General features: G+C 41.3%; 1 protein-coding gene across 1 annotated transcript in view; it reads left to right on the top strand.

Moving 5' to 3' along the window:
- LOC109929826 (unconventional myosin-X-like) overlaps positions 1-21,936 on the top strand; it is a 420,890-nt gene extending 398,954 nt beyond the window's left edge. Inside the window, exons 35-39 of the mRNA XM_048608752.1 lie at positions 793-910; positions 10,030-10,485; positions 11,769-11,960; positions 21,027-21,133; positions 21,470-21,936. Of these exons, the coding sequence (XP_048464709.1) occupies positions 793-910; positions 10,030-10,485; positions 11,769-11,960; positions 21,027-21,133; positions 21,470-21,479 (883 nt within the window). The 3' untranslated portion in view covers positions 21,480-21,936. The remainder of the gene's footprint in view (positions 1-792; positions 911-10,029; positions 10,486-11,768; positions 11,961-21,026; positions 21,134-21,469) is intronic.
- Positions 21,937-22,210: the final 274 nt, after the last annotated feature.

Below are 22,210 nucleotides of genomic sequence, written 5' to 3'. Positions count from 1 at the left end.
CATTTTGCAGCTGGCCCAATACCATATCAACCCTCCTCGAGGCCAAAATAGTGTCTGCAGGGGCCCTTTATATGGAGGCAGGTCTGCGGAGTAAGAAAATCTCCTGATTCAAACTTCCCATCTCATCAGCAAAATCCAACATATTACTTCTGTGTCACTTTGTAACAATGTTCTTGTTTTGTGATTTAGGGGGTTATTTTGGTATTAGTAGCATGACTGTTTCAGTCAACCCTCTAATATATTACAGTGGAACCCAAATTCCAAAGGGATCTTAAGCTTTGTGCGACCATAACTTGAAAGGTAAAAATTGTTGTGTTGTTGGTAGTTTCCTCCTTGTTTGATAAAAGCAGAAAATCTGAGGGACGTGACTGTAATGGGAGGTATCAGGGCTCTTTGAGCCAGGAGATTTCATCCTGAGCCTATGGGTGAGTCAGTAGAGTTTTTGGCTATATGAATGTAAGATGTATTGACATTTACCAATGGTGACAGCAGAGCCTAGGCCAGGTCGTAACTTTTGACCACTCTGCTTTCGCAAAATGTAAACAATATGATTAGGAGGCTGATTGTGATACACCTGAAGTAGTGCATGCTATTCCTCAGCAATGCAAATTAAGTAACCTCCCACTGACCCCACAAACTCTCATGTATGGTTAACACTTTGATGTGATTTATAGAATTGCAATTAACTTTGGGGCTGTTTTGATACTGTTCAATACATTAGCTGCTTCGAACAGTAATTTTTTTTTCTGATAGACTGCAGAAATATTGTGCTTGTCTTGTTTTTGTACTCAGGGATACTGCTACTTCTGAAGATGATAATTCATGGAAATTCTACTTCAAACTCTATTGTTTCCTTGACACTGATAATGTGCCAAAAGATAGCGTGGAATTTGCCTTCATGTTTGAGCAGGTATGTCCAAAGAAATAGTTAAAATAATTAACAGAAAAGCAAAGACTTTTTTGGAAATTTCATTCTTGAAATATAAAGTGACTCCAAGAATTTGTAACAGTATTTATTCTATTTACTAAATGGATATAATTACTTAGTAATTTAATTATCGTCAATAATTGTGGGTCCATATGAATTGTCATAAAGACTGGATCCGATTTGCCAAATTTCCTTGGATCTCATGGGCTGTTACCTTTGCTATCAGTCTCCCATGTGGGACCTTATCGAAAGCCTTGCTGAAGTCCAAGTAGATTCCATGAAAAGTATTGTCCTCATCTGCACACCTGGTCACCTCTTTGAAAAATTAAATCAAGTTAGTCAGACCTCCCCTAACAAAATCATGCTGACTGTCCATGATTAATTACTGCCTGTGCAAATGCAGATTAATTCTGTCCCTCAGAATTGCTTTCAATCAGACCTCCCCCAGCCCCAGCCAGGTCATTGATCCCTCTATCAAGGGGAAGAGATCTTTCCTGTCTATGCCCCTCAATTTCATGTCTCCCTCGATCTCTCCTGCTCTAAGGAAAACAGCTCCAGTCTATCCAATCTCTCTTCATATCTAAAACTCTTCTCTGCCCAGGAAACATCCTGGTAAATCTCCCGTTCACCCTCTCCAGTGCATATGTGGAAAAATGTGGTTGATACTATTGTAATAAGCATTATTAATTTGTTAAATTTAAATTTCAGTTTACAGTCTGAGATGCAATAAAAATGATAGTAACTGCCTGGTTCAAATCTTCTAGTTCTATTCACATGATTTGGAAACATGATAACTGCGATTTTAATAGTCTGTGTGTTTCGAGTGATTACTCCTCTTTAATGCATGTCATATTCTGCTCATTATAACCCAACTTTGTCAGAATTAAATTTACCTTTCCTATTAAGTAATCGGAAGTTGGAGAGCACACAGGTTCATGACTGCTTAACTGTGGCAAATAACAGGCACGGCATTTTCCTGGTGAATTTGTACTGAGTAGGAGCTGTTTTTCTTCCCTCTTTGGGGAGCTTTCTTCAACTGCTGAAGAGAATGCATTGATGATTGAGATGAAGTGGCAACAAAAGGGAATAAACTGTGGCTGACAGATGAAAGAAGTGAGGTGATAACAGCTCCAGGGGCCCCAAGGGTAGTGTGGGTGTGACAGCAGTTACAGTCCATAGCGCCTCTTCTCAAGTGATGAGATTGCTGCTCCTGGCTTGCAGGGAATGAATGTCTCTCCAAATACACTTTGAAAATGGTGCCCAGACATTAAACCTTAATTGGTTAAGTGTTTAATGATTAAGTGATGATTAAAGCTTGTTCAGTAATTTGTTAACACTACAACTCACCTGATTATTACACTATATTAATACACTATTATTTAACGACAGAAATGATAATTCACAGTCGGGACTATTCGGCCCATCCAACCTAAAGACACTCAGATGCTCTAACACCATCTAACACCAGTGCTAACCACTGAGCCACCGAGCCACCTTAGCAAAGTTGAATTCTATCTGCCCCCTTCCTTGCCACTCCACAAACACATCTATTGGGCAGCACGGTGGATCAGTGGTTAGCACTGCAGCCTCACAGCGCCAGGGACTTGGGTTCAATTCCACCCTCAGGCGACTGTCAATGTGGAGTTTGCACATTCTCCCCATGTCTGCATGGGTTTCCTCTGGGTACTCCAGTTTCCTCCCACAGTCCAAAGATGTGCAGGTTTGGTGGATTGGCCATGCTAAATTTCCTGTAGTGTTCAGGGATGTGTAGCTTAGGTGGGTTATAGGGGGATAGGTCTGGGTGGGATGCTCCAAGTGTCAGTGTGGACTTGTTGGACCAAAGGGCCTGTTTCTACACTGTAGGGATTGTATGATTTTGAGCTTTGGGGCTTACAGCTATTCTCCACACAATCCACTTTTTGTGTCCAATTTTTGTGTCGTCTGCAAATTTCCCAATAGTGCCCCCCATGTTCAAGTCCAAATCATTAACATATAACACAAACAGCAGGGGTCCCAATAGTGAGCATGCAGAACTCCATTTGAAACAGCTTTTAATTTGCAAGGACAGCTATCAACCTTTGTTTACTGTTACTAATCCAACTTTGGATCCAGTTCAACATATTACCGTGTATCCCATAGGCTTTTATTTTTTTGACCAGTCTGCCATGTGGGACCTTGTCTAATGCCTTACTAAAATCTGTGTAGCAACATGCACTATACTACCCACATTGATCCTGCTTGTCACTTCAAAGAATTCAATCAGATTTGTGAGGCATAACCTACCCTTAACAAAGCCATGCTGACTATCCCTGACTAGTCATTCCTTTTCAAATGCCAATTTATCCAATCTCTCTGGATTGGTTCTAACAATTTGCCCACTACCACAAGTAAGACTAACTGCCCTATAATTACTTGGCATTACCTTTGCATCCTTTTAGAACTATTTTCTCTTTGATTTATTTCAACATGTTAGGGAACAATCCACCCAGCCCTAGTGACTTATCTACTTTCAAGAATTCCAACTCCTAATACTCCTTTCTTGTTATGGTTATTTTGTCCAATATTTCATACTGCTGCTCATGGATTACTATATTCATATCATACGGAGACAAAAGAACTCATTCAAAATTCTTCCCATATCCTCTGCATCTTCATCTGTGATAGGTCCCACTTTTCCCTTAAATATCCTTTTTTGTTCTTTATATACTGGTAAAACAACTTTGGGTTTTTCCTTTATGTTGCTTGCTTTACTTGATCCGTGTGCCTTCTATACTTCTCTAGGCTATCTGCAGTGTTGAGTTTTTTTGTGGCTACCATAAGCTTTCCTTTTAACCTTCCCCTGAATTTTTCTAGTCAACCATTGGAGGCTAGATTTTGCAGTACCATTCTTTTTTTGGAGGGGACATGTCAACTTTTGGGTCCTAAAGATCTCATTCTTTAGTGCCTGCCACTGGTTTACCACTGATTTGTCTGTCAGCAGTCCCGTCCAGTCCACTTCAGCCAAATTACTTCTCTGTTTTGTAAAACTTGCCTTTCCCCAGTTAAAAACTTTTACTCCTGATTTGTCCTCTGTCCTTTTCCATAATAATACTGAATTGTGGTTCAATCCCCGATATGGTTGCACTTGCCCATCTTCATTTCCCAAAACTAAATTCAGAATTGCCTCTCCTATCATTAGGCTTGTCATGTATTGTTTGAAAAAAAAATCCTGAACATAGTACATGAATTTTTCACCCTCAGTGCCCCTTATACTGTTTGAAATGCAGTTGATATTGGGATGGTTAAAGTCTCCTACCATTATTGTCCTATTATTCCTACAGGCAAAAATTTGTCTACATGCATGTTCTTCTATCCCACTATCACTATTTGGGGGTCTGTAGTATAATCCTACAGTGTGACTGCCCCTTTATTATCCTAAGCTCAACCCTTAAAGCCTCATTTGTTAACCTGTTTAGTATATTATCTCTTCTCACAGCTATAATTGACTCTTTAACCAATATTGCTACCCGTCTTTTTTTTGTTACCCACTCTAGCCTGCCTGATATCTATATCCATGGATATTTAGCTGCCAATTTTGCCCCTCCTTTGGTCAGGTTTCTGTTATAGCAATGACATTGTGCTGCCGTTTGTCTATCTGTGCCTTTAGTTCATCTTCCCTGCATTGAAGTGTTAACAGGTCAACACTATCAATTTCCTTTGCTGGCTGCATTTTAATCCCAGCTTCCTCTGTCTTTGAATCACCAACAAAGCACCCTTCCCATTCCTGATTTGAATCTGACCCATCTAAGCCTATGCTTTGGTTCCTATGCCCCACCATATTATTTTAAAACCTCACCCAATGGAACCAGCAAAAGCTCCTGCAAGGGTATTTGTCCAGATATACCTAGGTGCAACCTGTCAGGCTTGTATAGGTCCTACCTTCCCCAAAAACAGTCCCAGTGCCTCAAGAATTTATACACCTCCCTGGTACACCTTTTCTCAAGCCATGCATTTATCTGATCTATCCTCTTATTCCTATTAGCATGTTACACTTACTGCAGAAGCCCTGCATTTTAATTTATCCCCTAATTTCCTATATTCAGCTTTCAGGACCTATGTCGTTGGTACCTATGTTTGCCTTGAGCACTGGCTGTTCACCCTCCTGCTCCAGAATGTCCAGCGGCCACTCTGATATCCCTGACCCTGACACCAGGAAGGCAACGTATCATCTGGATTCATGTTTGCATCCACAGAAACATCTTCTGTACTCCTTACTGTTGAATACCCTATTATTATAGCTCTGCCATTCGTTTTCCTCCCCTTCTGTGCACCAGAGCTACCCGTGGTGCCATGAACTTGACAGATGCTGTTTTCCTTGATTGGCTGTCCCCCTCCCTGCCCCCTCCATGTCCACAACAGTGTGCAAAATGGTATATCTATTTGAGAGGGAGATGACTACAGGGGACTCCTGCGTTTCCTTCCTGAGCCTTTTACTTTATCTGATGGTTACCCATTCCCTTCCTGCCTGTGTAATCCTCATTGGTGGTGTGACCACCTCACTAAATGTGCTATCCACGACATACTCAGCATCGCACATTCTCCACGGTGAGTGCACCCACAACTCCAGCTCTGAAAATCGGTTAGCCGCTGAATGCTCTTCTTACAGACGTAGTAGTCAAGGACACAGGAAGCATCCCTTATTTTGCACGTTGCGCAACAGGAGCACACCGCAGGTCTGAGGTCTCCTGTCGTGACTTCTCTCTAGATTAAGCTAGCTCTTTGAAGAAAATTTAAGTAAGCTCAAGCTTAATTAATCTTCCTTCATTTCAAACATTTCTATTGTAATTGAAAGCTCCTATCTTTATTTAAGCTAATACATATTATGCTTTAAAAGCACTTGCCAGCTGGCTGCTTCTGTTTGGACCATGTCACTTTCTGAACTGCCAGGACAGAGACTGAGCACCACACTCAGTCTTTAGCCAAGCAGCACTCACAGTGCAGCAATTCAACCTCTCATCTTACCAAATTTGCCAATGAGGCTAGCCATCAGGGACACTCATCAGGTAGACAAACAGGAGGCTGGAAGAACACAGCAGGCCAGGCAGCATCTGGAGGAAAGGGGCAGTCAATGTTTTGGGTATTATCCTTCTTCAGGACGGACTTCTTTCCTCCAGATGCTGCCTGGCCTGCCGTGTTCTTCTAGCCTCCTGTTTGTCTGCCTTGGATTCCAGCATCTGCAGCTTTTTGTCTCTAACTAGGAATATTCATCAACTAAACCAGAATGAGCACCTGACAGATTCAATTTGCCACATGCTCTGAATGACCTCCACATTGAAAACCAGGCACCAACATCTCATAGCACACTGTAAATTCACAGGCTACGCCTGCACCCAATGTACATGGACAGTGGCATCCTGCATTCGTGGACATTGGCATCTGATATGTGCCGCCCTCTGAGCTTTAATGGTACATCTCCAATCCACAGACAAGATGCTTCTGTATTTCAGTGCTGCACCAGTAACTATTATTGTAATGCTACAACAAGGACACTGTGCACTGAGGGGCACGGACCTAGCCTCAGCCTATGGACTTGACCAGGCTGCATTTTTTCTGCACTCTTGACTTGCTGTTATAACATTCACTTATTCTGAGTTTACCAGGATGCTCAGAGCATACCTACCTTTCACTGCCTTGCTTTGTCATTTTGTGTTTTGACCCTCGGCTATAGATAACAGGCTTACAGCGCTATTATATTGGCATGCCATTTGGGCAGACACAAAGCTAGGCTTGCCAACATTGTCAGCAGGCCTCAGTCAAGTCAAGGAGGATTGCCTTGGGGTCCCAGTGAGTCAGGGGCAGCCTTCACTACCATTCCAGATCCTGCTCAGGGCAGTAAGAGTCAGGATCCTCCCCTCATAAGGGGTGAGGAGTGAAATGTTGGACAACGCACCACCCATCTTGAGGATGTCCTCTTCATGGAATGAGTGTGTGGCAGGTATTACAGGAAATTAAAATGGACTACATAGTTATTACTATTGGTGCACTTGGAGAGGTGATCCAATCGAGTGAGTAGGCAGCACTGAAGATGTGCAAGGTTAATGGTATTGGGGTTGGGTGTGAGAGATGAGTGTCAAAAATGTTCCCAGCAATACTGAGTAGTAGGGAATGAGCCTTAGTGGTAGGTGGGGCCATTACCTGAGAGAGAATGAGTGTGAGATACTGGAGAGAAGATGGTAATATTTACACAGTTGGAGTGGGCAAGTCTGTTGAACTACTACTTATGTTGCTGAGCATTCCTACAGACAGCTGAGAAACTTTAAGCTGGGTGGCCTCAGACTGGGATGGCATGGTCTATTGCTGTGGCCTCCACTATTGGTCCTGGGGAGGAGGAAGTCCCATGTCACTCCATCCAGCAAGATCTCCAGGATCTTGCCTGGGTCAAATGCCAACTCTTGGAGAGTCTCAGGCCAGGGAGCATAATCGCAGAATCAAGAGGTGCCAATTTAAGACTGGATAAGGAGGAATTTCTTCTCTAATGGTTGAGTCTTTGCAGTTTCTTGCCACAGTGAGCTGTCGGGGCAGAGTCCTTGGATCTATTTAAGGCTGAGATAGATAGACTCTTGATCAGTGGGGAAATCGATGGTTTTGGGAAGAATGCAGGCAAATGGACATGAGAAGCATTGGATGAGCCATTGAATGGTGGAGCAGGCTTGAGGGACCGAACAGTCTACTCTTGTTCTTATTTCTTATGATCTTCTGGTCTAACTTATCAAAAAGGTAAGATTCACCCCATTAAAAACTGTTAACAAGAGTTCATAGAAGTGTTTTTTGATAGGAAAACAGTAACAAAAGCAAAAGTAACAAATTAGTCCTCAAGATTGAGAGTCTGGGGAACAATTAATGGAAAAGACAGAACTGGTCGAAGTGTTGAACAAGTATATTCAGTGTAGAAGACTTAGAAAACTTCCCAAATATTCTTCTTAATCAAAAGGTGAATAGGTGATAGGAACTTAAAACGATTACCATACTGTGGGAAGCGTGCTGAGATAATTGTTAGACTTTAAAGGCTGACTAGGTTCCCACTCTTGAAGTTGCCACTGGCATCTATACAAGTATGCAGATTTGTTGTAGTAGCTCCATTTTACAAATCGGTTGATATTTGGTGAAGATACACTGCATTTTGTGAGCTGAATTAAAAAAAAACCCTTTCTGCTACTAAGTTGCAAATTTTATGTGATTTGTGATTGTTTTATTGATCCCAGATCATGAATCAAATATGCCATCTGATTACTGCTTGTTTATCTCAAGATTCACACATCTAGTTTGCTCTGTTCTGATGATTTTCCATAAGCAAGCAGCCAATAACAGATTTGCAGAATGAACCAATGTCATTTCCAAGTAGACCACACTGGTGCTCTGAATGTTCTTGAGTAAACCGTATGTGTATATCATTTCAATAGATGGCAACTCCTGAGAAGTAGCTTGAGGCTGCCATATACTCTCGTTTAATGTGTTCCTCTACAGAGTGAGACTTACAAACAGGAAGTTGTTCCTTAATTTACTACTAACTAGTCCTTCTTTCAGTCATGTACAAATGTTTTCGTTGCTTTATTGGAACTTTCTGCTTTTTAAATTAAGCAACAATAAATTATCACAAGCTGTTCACCCTGAGTGAAAAAACTTCTTGTTTTGACCTTAAGTAATGGACATATTTTTTAAACTGTCTCCCCAGTTCTTGTCTGTCCCAGAAGGTGAATTATCTTTTCAGCATCCATTATGTCTCCTCAGGATCCAATGTTTCAATGAGATCACTCTCAGATCTTTTTAAAACTTTAGTGAACACAGGTTCCAGCATATCCAGATTTTCTTCATAAGATAACCCTTTCATTCCATGAGCACAAAAATAGGCAGAATGGCAGATTGTGAGGGAGATATGAACAGTTTGCAGAGAGATATTGATAGGGTAACTAAGTGGTCAAAAAGTTGACAAATGGAGTATAATTTTAGAAAATGTGAAGTTCTTATTTTTGAAAGGAGAAAAAAAAAGAACAGTGTTATTTGAATGGGGAAAAAACTGCAAAGGCTGCAAAAGAAAGGGACTTGGGGGTACTTAGTCACATAACAAAAAGCTAGCACACAAGTACAGCAGGCAATCAGGAACGCTAATGGGATATTGGCAGTTATTTCAAGGGGTTGGAGTGTAAGAGTAGGGAAGTTTTACCACAGCTGTACAATGTGCTGATTGGAATACTCAGTGCAGTTTTGGTTTCCTTTTTAAGGAAAGATATAGAGGTATTATTTCATTGGAGGTAGTTGAAAGAAGGTTTACTAGAATGTTCTCTCATACAGAGCAATACTCTTATTAGTAGAGATTATACAAGTTGGGACTGTGCTCACTGGAGTTAAGTAGAATGAGAGGTGATCTCATTGAAATGTATAGAATTCTTAAGGGGCTTGACAGGGCAAATACTAAGAGGATGTTTCTCCTCATGGGAGTGTATAGGAGCAGAGGGTATAGTCTCAGAATAAAGGAGTGCCACTTTAAGACTGCGATGAGGAGGATTTCTTCTTTCAGGGTTGAGAGCCTTTGGAACTCCTTGCGCAGACATCTTATATATATTTACAGCTGAGATAAATAGACACTTGATCAGTAGGGGAGTTGATGGTTACAGTGAGAATGCAGGAAAGTGGACGTGAAGAATGTTGGATGATCCTATTGAATAGCAAAGCAGTCTTGAGGAGCTGAATGCCCACTCCTGTTCCTATTTCTTATACCTCATGGAATCTATTGAGTGAACTTTCTCTGAATTGCTTCTAATGTAATTCTCTTCCTCTTCAAATGAAGAGACTGAAACTGGAGGCAGTACTGCACATCTGTGGTCTCTTCAATGCCCTATACAACTGCAAAAAAAATTTCTAGTTAGATATTCCATTTCCCTTGTAATAATAATTTGCCCTCACCTACTGTATCTGCTTTTTTTGTGGTTCATATAAATTCTCATTCCTCTGTGTTGTGAATTTTTTCTCAATTCTTATGACTATTTAAGGTTATGCTTAATCAGTTAATTCACAATACGACATGCTTAAAATTTTAATTTTCTGTTCTTTATTTTGACCATTAGGCTCATGAGGCTGTCATTCATGGTCACTATCCTGCCCCTGAAGAAACTCTTCAGTATTTTGCTGCCTTGCGATTTCAGTTTCTGCAGGGAGATTACACCCCACGTGTTGCCATTCCAGAAATCGAAGAGGTGTTCCCAATTGAGAGATTGAAGGCACGAATCACAAAATCAGCTAGGACCTTTGCTCCTTCTGGTGACAGAAATGACAAAAAGAGATCTAGCTTCTTTGAAGGAACATTGAGGCGGAGCTTCCGAGGTGGTTCTGTCGGCAAGATGAAATCTGAGGATGAGCAGATGATCGACATGTGGGTTAAGGAGGAGATTTCATCAACTAGAACCAATATTATTAACAAGTGGAAAAAGATGCAAGGAATGACCCAAGAGCAGGTTATGATTAAATACATGGCTCTGATCAATGAATGGCCTGGATATGGCTCAACTTTATTTGATGTGGAGGTAAGTGCAAGCATTTCATTTATTGAGGTCCATGCACACAATGTTGTAGTGGTTGCTTTAAATCTAACACACCTTACATCAAACGCATGACAACAATTAAGTAATCGTAGTTCCTTCAGAAAGTGCTTTTTTAATTAAATTTAAACATTTTGCATCTATTTGTTACATATTCATCAGACCCAGCATATGATCATTCCAGTATAAAGCATGAAACAAGCCTGGTGCTTCTGAATTATGGCTTTTTCATTTTGCTGCCCTTTGTTGAGCCCATCATTATTGTTCTTTTATTTTTCTCATTTTTGGTTTGAACAATGAGTTGCAATTGAGAGTTGAGTTTTAAGTAGAGTTTATTTTAGAAAAGAGAGCAAAAGACTGATGTTTGCTGCCAAGATAATGTAGGTTAATTACTGCTGTAAGAACATTGGAGCTGAACTTGCACCAAGCTATCGTTATGCTCAGGGATTGGCAGCTGGTTGGACGTTGAATTGCTCAATCAATGGAGGATCCGTGCTGGCCAGCAAACCATTGAGAATGTTGGAAAGGAAACAGAAACTAAAGGGTGAGCTGGCTTTGACTAGGTTTTTGGGCAGAAGACAGAGTGCTGCTTTGGAAGCTGCATAACTAGGTTGTTTGGTTTTGTTTTTGCTAGCTAATTTCCAGTTATTGACTTATTGAAAGTCCTGAGAAAAACACTTCAGTCTATAAGAAATCAGGAAAAGTCTCCAGAGATCTCAGAAGGCTGTTTGAGTTGACCAGTAATTTCGGAACTCGAGCAAGATACAATCCTAAAAGCCTGCTATTCAACCCATTGGATTTCATGAACTCTTAGTATCCGTTGGTTAAATGCTTATCAAACTGGCAACTTCTTCTTTTTCAGTTTATCCCTTAACTGTCTGTCTGTCAGTGTATAAGTGGGAGGGTTGGTGATTGGAGGGCTTAGATTGTAAATATTAATTAGATTGCCTTGTGGTTCATCTGGTTCTGCTAAAGTTACTATAGGAGTATTAAGTTATCAACTTTTGTTTAAGTTAGGAACTTCCTGGTCAAAATCAGTTATTTGTGAAATCTAGTTAGAATCAACTAAGCAATTTTGAGGGTCATTGAATGTTTTCATTTCACTGTGTTCCGAATCCAGTGTTAGCACATTTAATTTGGTCAGGCATGCTATCCCTGTGTAGTCAAACATTTTTCACACTTTAGTGAGCTAACTCCAAAAAACCTTTTCCTTCCCATAGTTTATGGAACAGACAGAATAGATCCATCCTAATCTCATTTTTTTGCAGTGCAGAGAAGGTGGTTTCCCACAAGAGCTCTGGCTAGGAGTTTGTGCTGAATCAGTTTCTGTCTACAAACGTGGAGAGGCCAAACCTCTGGAGACTTTCCCATATGAAAGTATCCAATCATTTGGAGCTCCTCAGTCAACCATGTATAAAATAGTGGTGGATGAAAGGGACTTGCTATTTGACAGTACAGAGGTAAGCAAATCCTGGAGTGTAAATGAATTAAATTGAATACTTGTTATTGCATTTACAGATTGTTATTTAAGGATGTTTTAGTATTTTACTGAGTTTTTACACAGCACGATAGAAATAAAGTAAATGCAAGGCACTTGTAGTTCCAGAGTTTGTCAGATTCATTTGATATTTGACCTAAAAGTGATTCAGGCTCATCCCTTTTCTTTTCCTTACCTGCATTAGGAGATAATGAACAAAGAAACACCTTAACCACAACAAATGAACTGCTCATTGGTAAAAAATAATAGATCAGTTATTCTGCTAATTTAAGCTAACTAACAAAAATGAGGAATACTAAATATTTAGCAAGTCAGCAAGCATCTTTGGAGAGAGAAACAGAATTTCAGGTCATGGTAAAGTGGCACTCTGGTTTACATGGCAAAACTGTTTAACTGGCTCTGGAAAGAAAGGCCCAAGTGTACAGTTGAACGTAATAGCTGCACCGCACAAGTTCCCACTTTAAGCTGAGATGTTTATCTCTGGTCCAGCAAGGGCACAAATGATGCAATTTGTTTCAAAGCTCTGGATTCCTATAATTGATGTGGAACAATGATTTAATTAACCTGACAGGGTTCTTGCCCACTGGTGAGGGTGCTGGCAGGGCATTATTGTCAATTCCATAGAAATGACCTGATAATATTAAGTGCCCTTCAGCACTTAAGCTGACACCCTAACCCCTCCTGGATATTCAGGATTCCAGAGTCAGAAGTCATGCCTACTGAAAGCCAAATAGGTAGGAAGCTCCTTATTACTGCCAGCAGCACCAGCAGCGGTGGCAGCTATCGGCATCCACCAGTGGACTAGGCCAAAGGAGACTGAGGACAAAACTGAGAATCAAAAGGTGGAGATTGTAGGAGAGACAGATGTATGGGATTTGAAGGTAATAACGCCCCTACCCTGACAAATGCTATAGGGTTTGTTAAGAGGTCTACAGGAGACATGGAAGAACCATACACTTAGCAGCCCATGTAGCCACTTACAATCTGATCAGGGCCACAAAGTCAAATCTATTTCCTCCAGTTAATTATCGGGAAGATTGATGAGGAAGCAGCCGGAGTATGGGTCTATGTTGGGCAACTTTCAAAGATGTGAACAAGGCACAGTGGGCCAGAAATCCAAGGAGTGAGTGGGGAGCAGAGAAAGGGTTCAGTCAAATCAGTCAATCTCATCTGTTATTAAATGCCATTTAATTTATAAATTGAAGTGACAGAATTTTACTTCTCAGAACTGAAACAAGAATGTTGCTACTTCAGTTTAGGCTTCCATGTTTTCTGTTAAGACCTAAGTTACATTTTCCCTGGACTAGTAGTTAAAACCAGTAGGATGCTTTCAATTGTGCCCATAAGGATGCAACACTGTGTTGCCTGTGATACCAATTTTTCATATTAATTAAACTAAACCAACCCAATTAATTGCTGATCACATGAATTGTCCTTCTGACCAAAGGTAGTATAAATTATTGTCTCTCCCCAAGTGCTGTGCCATCTCTTCATCTCATTGCCCACTTACTAAATAGCCGAACCTATCTCACTGAAGTTATAAATTGTCGACCCATCCCCAGTTATTGAATGGAATGGTCTTTTTATTTCATTCTGTCATGGGTTGTGGGTGTCACTAACTAGTCTGGTATTTAATGCCATCACTATTTGCTGTTGAGAAGGTGGTGATTAGCCTCTTTCATGAACAGCTGCAGTCCAAGTGGTGTAAGTAAATCCCTTATACTTAAGGGATCTTGTGCAGGGGTAGTGTCCCTACCCCGTGGACTAGGAGGCCCTGGGCTCAAGTTCCAGCTGCCAAAGAAGTGTAAAATAACATCTCTGAACAGGTTGACTAGAAAAATATTTTAAACTTAAATTAAAATCACAGTGCTATCAAGGGATCATGTGGTGCAGTAGAAGTGTCCCAATCCCTCTGCCAAGAGACCCGTGTTCAAGTTGGAGGCAATAACCTAGTGGTATTAGTGAAGTTTTTGGATTAATACTCTAATAATAATGTTCTGGCAATACTGGTTCAAATCCTGGCATGGCAGATGATGAAATTTGAATTCAATAAGAAATAAAGCTGGAATTAAGAATCCACTGATGACCATGAAACCATTGTTGATTGTTGGGAAAAACCCCTGTCTGACTCATTAACGTCCTTTGAGGAAGGAAATCTGCCATCCTCACCTGGTCTGGCTACATGTGACTCCAGACCTACAGCAATGCATGGTTGACTCTCAACTGCCCTCTGAAAGGGGCAGCACAATGGGCTCGGTGGTTAGCACTGCTGCCTCTCAGCACCAGGAGCCTGGGTTAGACTCCAGTCTCGGGCGACAGTCTATATGGAGTTTGCACATTCTCCCCGTGTCTGCATAGGTTTTCTCTAGGTGCTCCCATTTCCTCCCACAGTCCAAAGATTAGGTGGATTGGCCATGCTAAATTTCCTATAGTGTCAGGCGATATGTAGTTAGGTGATTATCCATGGGAAATGCAGGGTTACAGGGATAGGCTCGGGGTTGGATCTCAGTAGGGATGTTCTTCGGAGGGTCAATGTGGATTCGATAGGCCAAATGGCCTGCTTTCACACAGTAGGGATTCTATGAAATGGCCTAGCAAACCACTCAGTTGTATCAATAACTAAAAAGTCTCATGTGGACTGCAGTAGTTCAAGAAGACTTTTCACCACCACTACCTGATGGAGAAAGTGAAGTCGCATGGGGTCCAGGGTGTATTAGCTAGATGGATACAGAACTGGCTGGGCAACAGGAGACAGAAGAGTTGTAGTGGAAGGGAGTTTCTCAAAATGGAGAACCGTGACCAGTGGTGTTCCACAGGGATCCGTGTTGGGACCACTGTTGTTTGTGATTGACATAAATGACCTGGAGTAAGGTATAGATGGTCTGATTAGCAAGTTTGCAGATGACACTAAGATTGGTGGAGTAGCAGATAGTGAAGGGGACTGTCGGAGAATGCAGCAGAATATAGACAGATTGGAGAGTTGGGCGGAGAAATGGCAGATGGAGTTCAATCCAGGCAAATGGGAGGTGATGCATTTTGGAAGATCCAATTCAAGAGCAAACTATACTGTAAATGGAAAAGCCCTGGGGAAAATTGATGCACAGAGATCTGGGTGTTCAGGTCCATTGTACCCTGAAGATGGCAACGCAGGTCAATAGAGTGGTCAAGAAGGCATATGGCATGCTTTCATTCATTGGACGGGGCGTTGAGGCGGGCACGATAGCATCATTTAAAATGTATCTAGACAGATACGTGAATGGGCAGGGAGCAGAGGGATACAGATCCTTAGAAAATAGGCAACAGGTTTAGATAGAGGATCTGGATCGGTGCAGGCTTGGAGGGCCGAAGGGCCTGTTCCTGTGCTGTAATTTTCTTTGCGCTTTGTTCTTTGTTCTACCTCAAGGGCAAATAGGAGTGGACAATGAATACCTGCCAGCAGGTGAATTTAACAAAACATCCCACCTGCTTCAGAGGTGGATAATAACATCGCTGAAGAGGTTGGTTAGAAATTATCCAGTTTACGGAGTGGATGTTGGGAAGATGCTTCCAATGGTAGGAGAGACTAGGACCCGAGGGCACAGCCTTAGAGTAAAGGGAAGACCTTTTAGAACGGAGATAAGGAGAAACTTCTTCAGCCAGAGAGTGGTGAATCTAAGGAATTCACTGCCACAGAAGGCTGTGGAGGCCAGGTCATTGAGTACATTTAAGACGGAGATAGATAGGTTCTTGATTATCAAGGGGATCAAGGGTTAGGGGGAGAAAGCAGGAGATTGGGGTTGAGGAACTTATCAGCCATGATTGAATGGCGGAGCAGTCTCAATGGGCCGAATAACCTAATTACTGCTCCTATGTCTTATGGTCTTTACGAGTATTATCCTCTCTTAGAGGATTTTTGTGGCATAGTGGGAATATCCCTATGTCTGAGCAAGGAGATGTGGGTCCTATCTCACCACCTTCAGAGGTGTGTAATAACTTTCCTGTACAGGTTGTTGAAAAATCAATATCCACTATGCTGTTGAGGGATCTTGTGGTGCAGTTGTAGGGTCCCTAGTTGTGAGCCAGGAGGACTTGATGTGTAATAACATTCCTGATCAGGTCGATTAGAAAATATCTTTGTGAGATAAGAATCTTTGCACATTTAAAGTAACATTTTTGGTAACGTTCTCCAAATTGCTGGGAGATCTTCCACATTTCTGGGTAGCTGTGTTGGAACAACTTGGTTAGAGTTGTGGCATGTTCTGGAGTCTCAGGTCTAAAGAACCATTGCTGAGAAGCTGTCGGGGTTTATAGATTTTCCAGTATCCAGTGCCTTCAGCCATTTCTTGATATCATGTGCCATGATTGAGTTGACTGAAGACCACCAAAGGGGGCCGAGATGAATCATCTGTAAAATTCTGGTTGAAATTGGTGCAAATGCTTCAGCCTTGTGTTTTCAATTTATGGACTGTCCTCTTCCAGTTAGTTGTTTGTTTGTCCATCACCTGGACGTCATAAGACTGCAAAGCTTTGTTCCTACCTGACAATTATGGGATCAAACATGTTCATCATGTTACGTGTTTGCTGTTTGGCATGCAAGTAGTCCTGTGTTGTAGCTTCACCAGACTGAGATGAGATCAAATTGAATTGTTCCCTCTTGTTGCAACTTATTGCAGACACAGAATCTAGCAGCTATGTCCTTTAGGACTTGTTAAGTAATGATGCTTTCAAGCCATTGTTGGCAGTGATAGAGAAGGCCCCTATCCAGAGTACATTCTGTGCTTTTGATGGTAGTCGTACTGTTTCTATGCCCATTTTTTACCTAATGCCATGAACTTCCTTGATGTTGAAGACTCCAGGACAGTCTCCCTGCCGACTTGTTCTGTCTCTTTTGGTGGAAATTTGCTGTTGTTGAGACAGGACATGCCCAAGGGTGATGGTGGTAGTGTCGCAACATTGTTATAATTACAGAATCAAGCCTTACACGCAAAGTCAGGCTTTTGTTTGATTAGTTTATAGGACAGCTCTCCTAGTTTTGATACAAGCCCTCTGAATTTTAGCAAGGAGTCATTTGCAGGGTCAGTGGAGGAGTGTGCTTTTGTCCATTTCATTTGTATAGATCCAGTTTTGTTCCTTTTAATTTTCTAACCTGTGGTTTGGCACAACATAGCTTTCTAGGCCTATACGGTAGAGTCAACTGAATTGCTGTGGGTCTGGGATCGCCTGAATGTCAGACTAAGTAAGGATATCAGAGTTCCTTTGCTAAAGGACATTAATGAGCCATATGGATTTTCACAACAATTGGCAATGGTTTCATTTGATTGCATTCTGAGTGCTTGACCTGATTGCTGCTGTCATTAAAATTGCCTCTTGTAAACTTCATATAAATCACCCAAACGCTGTCTCAGCTCATCTGCTGCTGAAATCCTCATTCATACTTTCATTATCTCTAACCTGCCTATTCCAATGCACTCTTGACTGGTTCTCCACTTTATAACCTTTCAAACTTGAGGTCATCAAAACTTTACCGTCTGTGTCTTAGCTCTCAGCATGTCCCATTCCCCTATTATGCTTAAGCTGACATGCATCAGTTCACAATTAGGCAAGCACTTGACTTTTAAAAATCTCATGCTTATTATTGCATCCCTCCAGCCCCATACACTCCAATAATTCTGACCATTGTGTATCCTCAATTTTAATTGCTTCACCATAGATAGTTATGCCTTCCATTGTATGTACTGTGAGCTCTGAAATAATTTTCTGTCTCACCTTCCTAGAGTCATAGAGTCATGCAGCATAGGAATGGTCCTTTGGCCCATTGTGCCTATGCCAACCAACAAATTGCAAACTATACTAATCCCATTTACCTGCACTTGGCCTATAGCCTACTATGACCTAGCATTTTAAAAGCTCATCCCAAAATGCTGCTTACATGTGAGAGTAGCTTCCACAACTACAGGCTGTGTGTTCCTTAGTTCTATTACCTGACGAATGAAAACAGAAATTTTTTCAGATCCCCTCTTAAACCACTTGCTCCTCACTTTAAACTTATGCCCTCTGGTTTTAGACATTTTTGCCATGGGGAAAAGCTTCTCACAATCTACTCTATCTATGCCTGTCATAATTTTGTACACTTCAATCAGATCCCTCCTCCGTCTCCTCTGCTCCAGGGAAGACAAATCCAGCCTATCCAGTCTCTAAGGTTTTGGAGTAGATTTGTAGCTCGAGTTGTGGTTGGTTGGCTCACCGAGCTGGTTTGTTGTTCCACAGACGTTTCATTACCCTGCTGGGTAACATCATCAGTGCAGCCTCCGATGAAGCGCCGGTGTGTTTTCCCGCCTGGTTTTTAAACTCTAGAATCCGCTGAGCTGGATTGCCTCACTTCCGGTTTTCCTTCGTAGTGGAGTGTATATGGGGTCGAGTTCTATGTGTTTATTGATGGCTTTCTTCGTGGAGTACCAGGCTTCTAGGAATTCCCGTGCCTGTTTCTACTTAGCTTGTCCCAGGATTTTAGTGTTGTCCCAGTCGAATTGGTGGTTCTCCTTATCCATGTGGATAGAGATGAGTGAGTATTGGTCGTGTCTTTTCTTAGCCAGTTGGTGTTCGTGTACCTTTGTTGTTAGTTTCCTTCCTGTTTGTCCGATGTAGTGTTTCTCACAGTCTCTGCAGGGAATGTTATAGATGACATTGGTCCTGTCCATAGTGGGGAGTGGGTCTTTGGTTCGGGTGAGCAGTTGTCATAGGGTTGATGTGGGTTTGTGTGCCACTCTGATGCCCAGCGGTCGTAGGAGTCTTGTGGTTAGTTCCGATGCGTTCCTGATGTAAGGTAGTGTGATGAGTGTGTCGGGGTGTGTAGTATCTTCCTGATGTTGTTTGTATAGGTATCTTCTGACCCAGTTTTTGGATATCCATTATCTTTGAAAACCTGGAAGAGGTATTCTTCCTCTCGGCATAGTTCTGTGTTGTTGCAGTGTGTTGTTGCCCGTTTAAATAGTGTTCACATGCAGCTTCGTTTGTGTGTGTTAGGATGGTTACTGTTGAAGTTCGTGTACCTGGTCCATGTGTGTGGCTTTTCTGTGTACTTTCGTTTGGTGTTCCTCATTTGTCTTGTGCTCTACCCTGATGTTCTTCTCCTCCTCTCTGGTGAATTTGATTCTGGTGAGGGTGTTGTTTATTAGTTTGTGTGTCTCCTCTAGTTTGGTCTGTTTAATGATGACAAAGGTGTCGTCCATGTAGCATATCCATAGTTTTGGTTGGATTAGCGGAAGGGTCAACCTTTCCAGTCTTTGCATCGCTGCCTCGGCTGTAAGTCCGGAGATAGGTGATCCCATGGGTGTCCCGTTGATTTGTTCGTAAGTTTGGCCATTGAAAGTGAAGTGGGTGGTGAGGCATAGGTCCAGTGGTTTGAGCATGTTGTCTGTGGAGATGGTTGCACAGGGGTCTTGCCCTTGTTCTAGTAGTGCTGTCATTGTTTCCCTTGCTAGTGGTATGTCTATTGATGTGAATAGGGCAGTGACATCAAATGATATCATGGTCTCCTCGTCATCTGTCCTTATGTCTTTCATGGAATTGAGGAATTCTTGGGCTGAGTGGATTGAGTGGGGTGACTTGTTGACCATCGGGATTAACCACAAGACTCCTACGACCACTGGGCATCAGAGTGGCACATCAACCCTACGACAACTGCTCACCCGAACCAAAGACCCACTCCCCACTATGGACAGCACCAATGTCATCTATAACATTCCCTGCAGAGACTGTGAGAAACACTACATCGGACAAACAGGAAGGAAACTAACAACAAGGGTACACGAACACCAACTGGCTAAGAAAAGACACGACCAATACTCACTCATCTCTATCCACATGGATAAGGAGAACCACCAGTTCGACTGGGACAAGCTAAGTAGAAACAGGCACGGGAATTCCTAGAAGCCTGGTACTCCACGAAGAAAGCCATCAATAAACACATAGAACTCGACCCCATATACACTTCACTACGAAGGAAAACCGGAAGTGAGGCAATCCAGCTCAACGGATTCCAGAGTTTAAAAACCAGGCAGGAAAACACACCGGTGCTTCATCGGAGGCTGCACTGATGATGTTACCCAGCAGGGTAATGAAATGTCTGCAGAACAACAAACCAGCTCGGCAAGCCAACCAACTACAATTATCCAGTCTCTCCTCATAACTGACACTTTCCATCCCAGGCAACTTCCTGCTGAATCTACTATGCACCCTTTCCAGTGCAATCATGGCCTTCCTACAGTGTGGCAACTAAAAGTACGTGCAGTTTTTCCATCTGTGGCCTAACCAATGCTCTATAAAGTTGCAACAAGACTTTCCTGGTCCTGTATTCCATGCCCTAGCTAATGAATGCCTTATTCACCACTCTATTGACAGTGCTACACTTCTTTAGGAATCTATGGACTTAAAAACCAAGGCCCCCTTGTTCCCAAGCGCACTCTACCATTCATTGTGTAAATTCCCTCCAAAATGCACCAGGATTAAATTCCATCTGCTGTTGCTCTGGCCACTTTACTTCCTCCTTGAAGACAGTCCTCAAAGAGTTCCTCTTTGACCTGTAGCTTTTTGGTATCTAACCTAGTAACTTCTTATATGACTATGCCATGCATTGTCAATGCTCCTGTGAAGTGTCTTGAGATATTCAAAAAGCTAAGAAGCATTTGCAACAGTGTGATGAAGTGTGATACACTTAATTATTTTAAATTCATTCACAAGATGTGGACATAACTGTCAAGGCCAGTACGTATTGCACATCTCTAATTATCAAAAGGATAGTTCAGAGTCAACTGCATTGTGGGTCTGGAGTCACATGTAGGCCAGACCAGGTAAGGTTGGCAGATTTTCTTCCCTAAAGTACATTTGTGAATCAGATGGATTTTTATGACAATCATCAATGGTTTCATGGTATTTATTAGATTTTTAATCCCATACTTTTTAATAATGTAGGACAAAGCAGGAGAGTTAAATATATAATCCTCAATTTTAGATATTTGTCTTTTCAATTGCATTTTATTTTGGTTCACAGGTAGTGGAGCTTGCCAAACTGATGAAAGCTTATATCAGTATGATAGTAAAAAAGCGGTACAGTACTTCATATACAACGAGCAGTTGGGGAAATCAATGTGCCAACAGGTGAAATTGGTTCTACTTATGAAGTTTCTTCAATGAATAATTTCCTCTCCTATTCTTGTGCCTGTCAATTACATACTTTCAATGATAAAGTTTTCAATACAACCCATAATTGTGGAATAAAGTAGCAAGTTCTGTTTTGAAGTAGTAAACATTTATCCTGCTATTATGAGAAATGTTCAACAAGGACTTGACAATCGCAAAAAAAATATTTTTGTCACAGCTTTTCAGACCTCCAATCCTTAATCAGTGTGGATACTTTGTCATGACATGCACTACTGTGTATTAAGCAGAAAATAGTGCCTTACAGTAAGAACTAATCTTTCTATTAATTTTAAGCATTTCCTAGGATGAAGAAATTTGAGTTGGAGAGAGAGCAACTTTAAACATTAAACTATTTGAGTGTTAAATAGCTATAATTGGATATCCATATTACATTTGTCCTTCAAGAAATCACATCCTCACAATGGTGTTGCCCGAAAAGTAAAGACTACACATGGAGCAACTTATGGTCAAACTTGTTAGCTACTTTTTGTGCACTAAAATAATACCTTGTCCTGAGAATAATGGTCATAAATATTTGGAATACTGCTGGCAGCCTTCCGAAAGAACTGCAATGATATTTTCCATTATTAATCTATATTTCACAATTATTTTGCTAAGAGAAATTTAATATGCAATGTTATTTACTGTGTATGTCTGTTTTTTCAGGAGCAACGTTAGTTAATGTTTTCATCCGGACTATTTGAATTAAGCATTTGTTTTTGATGTAGCTATCCTAAATAAAATATTTATAAAGTTTCAAATCATTTTGTTAAAATTGAAGGTATAAAACATTACATAAAGGACAAAGAATATCTGTGTGTTTTTGTTTTTGCCAATACCTTGAGCAATGACCCAAAATGACTTGTTACAACAAGAGTTATAAATTGAGCTCCAACTTGAATAAGAGCTACACCATTTGTTTCGATTAGGATCCAAAAATGCTTCGTGGGCATGTAAGAAAACAATGCTGATCCAAAGGAGAGATTTAGAAGTGAGAAGATGAGACCTGGAAAGGCAGAGATGGAGAGAGACAGA

The sequence above is a fragment of the Rhincodon typus genome, chromosome 2 (assembly GCF_021869965.1).
Source record: "Rhincodon typus isolate 14 chromosome 2, sRhiTyp1.1, whole genome shotgun sequence".
NCBI classification, from domain to species: domain Eukaryota; kingdom Metazoa; phylum Chordata; class Chondrichthyes; order Orectolobiformes; family Rhincodontidae; genus Rhincodon; species Rhincodon typus.
Note: the sequence above shows the minus strand (reverse complement) of the source record. Positions and strands in the feature narration are given on the sequence as shown.